Below are 9,685 nucleotides of genomic sequence, written 5' to 3' on the forward strand. Positions count from 1 at the left end.
AATAAATAGATAAATCAATCAAATCAGATCAATAGATAAATAAATAAAAAATAAAATAAAATAAAATAAAATAAAATAAAATAAGATAAAATAATAAATAAATAAATAAATAAATAAATAAATAAATATTTAAAAAAAAAAACAAAAATCCCACCCCCGCCCCTCCTCCCCGCAGCAAAAACTGAGTGAGGGAGGGGAAAATAAAAAACCAAAAAAAAAAAAAAAAAAAAAAAAAAAAAAAAAAAAGCGGAAAAACCAGAACATTCCCCCGGAGCTCTGCGGGCTTTATTTATTTCATTTCTTTCTTTCTTTCTTTCTTTCCTCCTTTATTTATTTAATTCTTTCTTTCTTTCGTTCTTTATTTATTTAATTTTTTTTTTTTTTTTTTTTTTTTCCGCCTCGCGCCGCGGCGCGGCCGTAAAGCCCGGCAGGCTCGGGGCGGAAGGCGGGGGCGGCTGCCAGCGCGGCGCGGCCCCTCGCCCGCGGGTGATTTACGCGCGGCCCGACGCTTTATCAGGCGCGCGGGGCGGGCGCCGGGCGCGCACTCCCGCGGCAGCTCCGGCTCCGCGGCCTCCGGGAACCCGCGCAGGGGGAGCGCAAATCCAGAGCTGCCCCCGCTCCCGCCCGCTCCGCTCCGCGCTCTGCCTGCTGGCCGCCACTTCTTCAGTTTTCTTTTTAATTTTTTAATTATTTTATTTGATTATTTTATTCTATTTTATTCTATTCTATTCTATTCTATTCTATTTTTATTTTATTTTTATTTTATTTCTATTTTATTTTATTTCTATTTTATTTTATTTTATTTTATTTTATTTTATTTTATTTTATTTTATTTTTATTTTTATTCTATTTTATTTTATTTTTATTTTATTCTATTGTACTTTATTCTATTTTATTTTAGTATTTTATTTTATTATATTTTATTTTTAATATTTTATTTTATTTTTTATATTTTATTTTATTTTATTTCATTTTATTCCATTTCATTTCATTTCATCCTATTTTATTTCATTTCAATTAATTTAATTTCATTTCATTTTATTATTTCATAATTTCATTTCATATTTAATTTCATATTTCCTTTTATATTTCATTTTATTGTTTGACTTTATTTTCCATCCTCATTCTTTTCATTTTCGTTTTCCACTTCCACTTTTTCGTTTCATTTTCTCCTTCCATTTCCCCTTTTATTTTTCCCTTTCATTTTTTCGTTTCAATGTCTTCACTTTATTCTCCACTTTCATTTTCTATTTTAATTTTTTTTTCACTTCCATGTTTTTCCCTTTAATTTTTCCCTCTAATTTTTCCTCTAACTTTCCCCTTTCATTTTTCCCTTCCATTCTTTCCCTTTCATTTTTTCCAATTTAATTTATTAAATTTTTGAATTTCATTTTTCATTCCATTTTTCATTCCATTTTTCATTCCTTTAATTTTTCCCCTTTCATTTTTCCCCTTTCATTTTTTCCCTTTCATTTTTTTCCCCTTCCATTTTCTTCATTCCATCTTTGAATTCCATTTTCTTTCACTAGGAAATTTTTTTTCCATTTCCTTTTTTTTTTTTTTTAATTATTTAATTTTTTCATTTCTTTTTTTTTCCTCTCTCTTTTTTGTTTGCCTTTTTTTTTGTTGTTGTTGTTTTTTTTGTGTTTTGTTTTTTTTTTTTTTTTTTTTTTTTTGTTTTGTTTTGGGGTTTTTTTGTGGTTTTTTTTTTTGTTTTTTGGTGTTTTTTTGTGGGGTTTTTTTGCGTTTTTTTTTTTTTTGTGTGGTTTTTTTTTTTTTTTTCGTTTTTTTCGTTTTTATTCTTTCCATTTCCCACCCCCAAGCACCGCCCCGCGCTCTGTATGATGTCTGACAATGTCCATCTCTGGCACCCTCAGCAATTACTACGTCGACTCCCTCATAAGTCACGAGAGCGCCGATCCCGCGGCCCCTAAATTCCCTCCCGGAGCCTTCGCTGCGCCCAGAGCGCCGGGGGGCGACCCCGCCGAGCCCCTGGACTTCCCCTCCTGCAGCTTCCAGCCCAAAAACTCCGCGTTCGCCTCCCCGTGGCTCCCCGCCAACCCCGCGGCGTTCCAGCCCTACGCGGCCGCGGGCGGAGCCGTGCGCGCCTGGCTGGAGCCCGCGGCGCGCACGCCGAGCCTCGCCGGGAGCGGCTCCGCTAAAACCGAGCTGGGCCGAGCTTTGGAGGGGCCGAAAAGCCGGGAGTACGGCTCGGAGAGCTCAGGCGTCGCTTGCGGGCAGAGGAGGTTCGAGGATAATAAAGTTGGCGAAGGAAGCGGAGACAAAGACGGGAGAGATCAAAGTAAGTGGTTTTTTAAAAAAAAAAATAAAAAAAAAACGAAAAGAAAACAAAACAAAAGTGAGGAAGTGAGCGGTGTAAAAGCGGGAGGTGGCGCAATAAAAAAAAAAAAGGGGTGACAATGGTGGGGAGAGTTGAAAATCAGGGCTCGGGGAGAAAGGAAAGTCTCAGCTGGGGATGGGAGAGGCGGGGAGGGGGCGCGGGGGGAGCTGGAGGAGAAATAAAATCCAAATCCGCGCCCGCGGCAAAGGCGGGCAGAGCCGCGCGGGCCGCGGAGCCGCGCCGAGACGGAGCGGAGGGAACGGCCGGGAGAAAAGGGGAGTAAAGGGGGAGAAAATGGGGGGAAAGGGGAGGAAAAGGGGAGTAAAGGGGGAGAAAATGGGGGGGAAGGGGAGGAAAAGGGAGTAAAGGGGGAGAAAATGGGGGGAAAGGGGAGGAAAAGGGGGGAAAGGGGGAGAAAATGGGGGGAAAGGGGAGGAAATGGGGGGAAAAGGGGGAGAAAATGGGGGGAAAGGGGAGGAAATGGGGAGAAAATGGGGGGGTAAAGGGGGAGAAAATGGGGGAAAGGGGAGGAAATGGGAGGAAATGGGGGAGAAAATGGGGGAGGAAAGGGGGGAATAAAGGGGGAGAAAATGGGGAGAAAATGGGGAGAAAATGGGGGAGGAAAGGGGGAGAAAATGGGGAGTAAAGGGGGAGGAAATGGGGGGAATGGGAGAAAATGGGGAGAAAATGGGGGAAATGGGGGAGTAAAGGGGGAGGAAATGGGAGGAAAGGGAGAGGAAATGGGGGAGTAAAGGGGGAGGAAATGGGGAGGAAAGGGAGAGGAAATGGGGGAGTAAAGGGGGAGAAAATGGGGAGGAAAAGGGGAGGAGAAGAAGAGGAAAAGAGGAGAAAAAGGGGAGGAAAACGGGCGGAAAAGGGGAGAAAAAAGGAAGGAAAAGAGGAGAAAAAGGGGAGTAAAATGGGAGGAAAATTGAAGGAAAAGGGGAGAAAAAGGAGAGGACAAGGGGAGAAAAAGGGGAGTAAAGAGGAGAAAAGGGGCGGAAAAGAGGGATAAAAGTGAGATAAAAGGGAAAAATAGGAGAGGGGGAAATGGGAGGAAAAGGAGAGTAAAAGGGGAGAAAAAGGGGAGAAAAGGGGGAGAAAAGGGGGAGTAAAAGGGGAGTAAATCTACGCAGCTGCGGGCGGAGGGGTCACGGGCAGCGCGGAAAAGAGAGGGAGAAAAAGGGAAAAATAAAAAGGGAAAAAGAGGAAAAATCATGGGAAAACTTCACCGGGAGAAGCGCGGAGCAGCGCGGAAAGAGAGGGAGAAAAAGGGAAAAATAAAAGGGGAAAAAAGGAAAAATCATGGGGAAAACTTCACCGGGGGGACGCGCGGAGCAGCACGGAAAAGAGAGGGAGAAAAAGGGAAAAATAAAAGGGGAAAAAAGGAAAAATCACCGGGGGAAAGTTCACTGGGGGGACGCGCGGAGCAGCGCGGAAACTCCGCGGGGCGGAAAGAGAGAGGAGGGGGAAAAAAAGGAAAAATAAAAGGGAAAAAATCACCGGGAAAACTTCACCGGAGAAGCGCGGAGCAGCGCGGAAAAGAGAGGGAGAAAAAGGGAAAAATAAAAGGGGAAAAGAGGAAAAATCACCCGGAAAACTTCACCGAGGGGAAGCGCGGAGCAGCGCGGAAAAGAGAGGGAGAAAAAGGGAAAAATAAAAGGGGAAAAAGAGGAAAAATCACCGGGGAAAGTTCCCCGGGGGCCCGCGGAGGTTCCGCGCCGCTTCCGCGGCTTTCCCGGCGCTTCCTCCTGGCCGCGCAGGGCTCATTTGTGCTGTTAATTGTTTGTTTATTAACGCGGCCGCGGCGCGGATTTGGATTTCAAAGTCGCGCTCTTTCCTTGGTTTTAAAAAGAGAAAACAAGCGGAGAAGGAGGGAGGGAGGGCTCGGAGTTAATTCGCTTTTATTTCAGTTTTATACCAGCTTTTAAATCAGTTTTATATCACTTTTAAATCACTTTATATCACTTTTATATCAGTTTTTATATCAGTTTTATATCGGTTTTATATCGGTTTATATCGGTTTTTATTCAGATTGGGGAAAATGTTCAACTCCAGCCTGGGCTCTTTTTTTTTTTTTTTTTTTTTTTAATTTTTATTTTTTTCCGCTTGAGATTTATATTTAAAAGAAGACTAAGAATTCGCTCGGGAACATTGAACGCTAACGGATAATGTTCTTAATATTAATTATTAATTATTAATTCTTATTTTTCATGATAATATTGGTTGGTTGGGAGGGAGGAGCGGCGTTGGCACCTCCGGGTTTCTGGCTCTGGAGCGGGGCGGCCTCGGGAAATTTGATTTCCATTAAAAAATCCGAATTTTTCCAACCTGGCAGAGCAGCGGCGCCCGGCCCGGCCGAGATTCCCATTTCTTCTCCCTTTAAATTCAATTTTTTCCCCATTAAAACCACAGAATATTCGCTTTTTTACCATTAAAACCACAGAATATTCACTTTTTTTCAATTAAAAATACAGAATATTCGCTTTTTTTTCCATTAAAAACCACAGAATATTCACTTTTCTCCCATTAAAATTACAGAATATTCGCTTTTTACCATTAAAACACAGAATATTCAATTCTTTCCCCATTAAACCACAGAATATTCGCTTTTTTCCCATTAAAACACAGAATATTCACTTTTTTCCCCATTAAAACACAGAATATTCACTTTTCCCCATTAAAACACAGAATATTCACTTTCCCCCCCATAAAACCACAGAATATTCTCTTTTTTTTCCCATTAAAACACACAAAATTCACTTTTTTCCCCATTAAAAATACAGAATATTCTCTTTTTTTCCCATTAAAAACACACAATATCCACTTTTTCCCCTTTAAAAATGAAGAATATTATTTTCCCCATTAAAACCCCAGATATTCTCTTTTTTTTCCCCATTAAACCCAGAATATTCTCTTTTTTTTCCCCATAAAACCCCAGAATATTCTCTTTTTTCCCCCATAAAACCCCAGAATATTCTCTTTTTTTTCCCCATAAAACCCCAGAATATTCTCTTTTTTTTCCCCATAAAACCCAGAATATTCTCTTTTTTTCCCCATAAAATCCCAGAACAATCCCTCTCAATTCCCTTCTGGTGCCGCATTTTAGTTTTAATTTATAATTTATAATTTTAAAATTATAATTTTAAATTTATTTCTAATTTATTTTAAATTTTCTTTTTCATTTCTTTTTCATTTCTTTCCCCCGGCCCGCAGGCACAAGAAGAAAAATCCATTTTTTCTTTTGCGGGCAGAGCAAACCCTGAGTGATGGGGGGATCAAACACCCCAAAATTGAATAAAAAATTGACTACAAAATTGAATATTCTGGGGATTTTCCCCCAAAATAAACTCGATTAAATTGGTTTTTTTTAATTTAATTAATAATTGAATTTAGAGCTGCCGTTCTGCTGCCACTCCTCGTTCCCTTTCTGCATTTTCCATTTTTTTTTAAATTTTTGTTTCTCGCTGATGAATCTCGGCCTGGGAGCTGTTGGGTTCTCTGGTGGCGTTTTCGAGGAGGGGAAAAAAAAAATTAAAAAATAAAAATAAAAAGATGAAAATAGGAATGAGAATAAGAAATAAAAAATAGAAATAAAACTAAAACTAAAACTAAAACTAAAACTAAAACTAAAACTAAAACTAAAAATAAAAATAAATATAAAATTAAAATAAAAATAAAAATGAAAATGAAATGAAAATGAAAATAAAAATAAAAATAAAAATACAAAAATAAAAATACAAAATTAGGAATAAGAATAAAAATTTAAAATTCAAAAAAAATTAAAAATAATAAGAATAAGAAAAAATAATAAGAATAGAAATGAGAATAAAAATGAAAATAAAAATATAAAAGTAAAAAATAAAAATTAAAAAAATTAAAAATTAAAAAATGAAAAATTTAAAAAATCAAAAATAGAAATTGAAATAGAAATTGAATAAAAATATCCAATAACTGAATTTTAAATCTCCAATAATTGAATTTTTGAATCTTTTATTTTTTAATTTTTCCGCCATTCCCACTTTATTTATTATTTATTTATTTATTTATTTATAAATGACATTTATTTATTTATTTTTACCCTTTTTTTTTCCATTTTAAAATTTGATTTATTTCACTTCTAGCTTTGCTCATTGATAATTTAATTTACTTTTTAAAAAAGTAATTTTAATTTTTTGGTAAAAATTATTTTTTTTAATTTTTTTTTATTTTTTTATTTCTATTTTTATTTCTATTTTTATTTCTATATTTATTATAATTTTATTATGCTTTAATTTTTTTATTTTATTTTTATTTTTATTTTTATTTTTATTTTTATTTTTATTTTTATTTTTATTTTTATTTTATTATGTTTTATATTTTGATTTTGATTATTTTTATTTTATTTTTTATTTTATATTTTTATTTTAATTTTCATTTTATTTTATTTTTATTTTTGTTTTTATTTTATTTTCATTTTTATTTTATTTTCATTTTCATTTTCATTTTCATTGTCATTTTAATTTTTTTTTCATTTTCATGTTCTTTTTCTTTTTCATTTTCAATTTATCTTTTAATTTTTTAATATTTCCATTTCCATTTCTATTATTTCTTTCTGGCTGCATTTCCAGCCCTGCCTGCGGGTGGCGCTCTCCCGACCTCGGCAGCGCTCCCGGGGAACTTTCCGGCAGCCCGAGCGCGATTTTGGGCCAGATCGCACCAAAAAAAAAAATTAAAAAATCAAATTTGAGAGGAATTCCTCAGGAAAAGCCGCCAGGGCTCCCCTCCCCCCCCCCGCGATGGCTCCGGAGGGGCAAATCCGGGGAAAAATGGGGAAAAAAGGGAATTTTGGGGTTATTTGGATGGAATGGGGGGAGATGGGGGATGGGGCCGGGCTGCGACCCCAAAACCCCGAGCTGGGACCCCAAAAAGCTCCGAAATTCACCCCAAAAACCTCCGACATTCACCCAAAAAACCTCCGAAATTCACCCCAAAAACCTCCGAAATTCACTCAAAAACCTCCGAAATTCACTCAAAAACCTCCGGAATTCACCCAAAACTCCGGGCTGGGACCCCAAAAAGCTCCGAAATTCACCCAAAAACCTCTGAAATTCACCCAAAACCTCCGAAATTCACCCAAAAACCTCCGAAATTCACTCAAAAACCTCCGGAATTCACCCAAAACTCCGGGCTGGGACCCCAAAAAGCTCCGAAATTCACCCAAAAACCTCCGAAATTGACCCCAAAAACCTTCGAAATTCACCCAAAACTCCGGGCTGGACCCCAAAAAGATCCGAAATTCACCCAAAAACTCCGAAATTCACTCAAAAACCTCCGGAATTCACCCAAAACTCCGGGCTGGGACCCCAAAAAGCTCCGAAATTCACCCAAAAACCTCCGAAATTCACCCAAAACTCCGGGCTGGGACCCCAAAAAGATCCGAAATTCACCCAAAAACCTCTGAAATTCACCCAAAACCTCCGAATTTCACCCAAAAACCTCTGAAATTCACCCAAAAACTGCGAAATTCACCCAAAACCCTCCGAAATTCACCAAAACCTCCGAAATTCACCCAAAAACCCCGGCTTGGGACCCCAAAAACCTCCGAAATTCACCCAAAACCTCCGAAATTCACCCAAAACCCTCTGAAATTCACCCAAAACCTCCGAAATTTACCCAAAAACCTCCGGAATTCACCCAAAACCTCCGAAAACCTCCGGAATTCACCCAAAACCTCCGAAAATTCACCCAAAAACCTCTGAAATTCACCCAAAAACGCGGGGTGCCCCCAAAACCCTCCGAAATTCACCCAAAACCTGCCGAAATTCACCCAAAAATCCCGGGTTTGCGACCCCAAAACCCCGGGGCGCGCCCAAAAACTTCAGGGTGCGCCCAAAGCCCCCCGAAATTCACCAAAAACTGCAGAAATTCACCCAAAACCCTCCAAACTTCACCCTAAAACTGCAGAAATTCACCCAAAACTGCAGAAATTCACCCAAAAACTGCAGAAATGAACCCAAAACCTCCCGAAATTCACCCAAAACTGCAGAAATTCACCCGGAACTCGCAGAAACGAACCCCAAAGCGAGGGAAATTCCCCCAAACTCACAGAAATTCCCTTAAAACTCGCAGAAATTCCCCCCAAACTCTTGGCCCTGCAGCTAAAATTCCCAGAAATTTCCCCAAATCCCTCGGGATTCACCAAATCCCACAGGAATTAACCCAAAACCCCCAGAAATGAACCCAAAACCCCCAGAAAATAACCCAAAACTTGCAGAAATTCGCCCAAATCCCCAGAAATTACCCCAAAACCCCCAGAAATTCCCCCAAATCCCTCGGGGTGCACCCAAAACTCACAGAAATTCCCCCAAACCCCCAGAAAAGAACCCAAAACTTGCAGAAATTCCCCCAAAACCCCCAGGAATGAACCCAAAACCCCCAGAATGAACCCAAACCCCCCAGAAATTCCCCCCAAATCCCACGGGGGTGCACCCAAAACTCACAGAATTTCCCCCAAAACCCCCAGAAATGAACCCAAAACCCCAGAAAATAACCCAAAACCCCCAGAAATGAACCCAAACCCCCCAGAAATTCCCCCAAATCCCACGGGGTGCACCCAAAACTCACAGAAATTCCCCAAAACCCCCAGGAATGAACCCAAAACCCCAGAAATTAACCCAAAACCCCAGAAATTAACCCAAAAACCCCAGAAATCCCCCCAAATCCCTCGGGGTTCACCCAAAACCCCAGAAAATAACCCAAAACTTGCAGAAATTCCCCCAAAACCCCCAGAAATTCCCCCAAATCCCAGGGGGTGCACCCAAAACTCACAGAAATTCCCCCAAAACCCCCAAAATTCACCCCAAACTCTCGGAGTTTCGCCCCAAATTTGGGGTGCGGGGACAGCGCCCCCTCCCCCACCGCCCGCAGCCCCAATCCCAGCCCCGCTTTGGGGGTTTTTTTTTGGGAATTTTTGGTTGTTTTGGGGGTTTTTTAAAGTTTTTTTTAAAAGTTGTTTAAGGTTTTGGGGGGGGATTTTTGAGTTTTTTTTTTTTTTTTTTTTTTTTTTTTTTTTGGCAAAGGGGCATTGGGTTTTTTAGTTGGTTTTTGGGGTGCTTGTTTTGTTTGTTTATTTGGATTTTTTGGGTTTTATTTTTGTGGGGTTTTTTTTTATGTTTGGTTTGGTTTGGTTTTACTTTTGGGTTTGTTTTGTTTGTTTGGGTTTTGGTTTGGTTTGGTTGGATGGTTTTTCTTTCTTTTCTTTTCTTTTCTTTTCTTTTCTTTTCTTTTCTTTTCTTTTCTTTTCTTTTCTTTTCTTTTCTTTCCTTTCCTTTCCTTTCCTTTCCTTTCCTTTCCTTTCCTTTC

General features: G+C 39.3%; 1 protein-coding gene across 1 annotated transcript in view; it reads left to right on the forward strand.

The window, feature by feature from the left end:
- Positions 1-1,854: 1,854 nt before the first annotated feature.
- HOXB9 (homeobox B9) overlaps positions 1,855-9,685 on the forward strand; it is an 84,113-nt gene continuing 76,282 nt past the window's right edge. The window contains 1 exon segment of the mRNA XM_053999815.1: positions 1,855-2,306. Coding sequence (XP_053855790.1) covers positions 1,855-2,306 — 452 coding nt within the window.

Source organism: Vidua macroura, chromosome 27, assembly GCF_024509145.1.
Source record: "Vidua macroura isolate BioBank_ID:100142 chromosome 27, ASM2450914v1, whole genome shotgun sequence".
NCBI classification, from domain to species: Eukaryota; Metazoa; Chordata; class Aves; order Passeriformes; family Viduidae; genus Vidua; species Vidua macroura.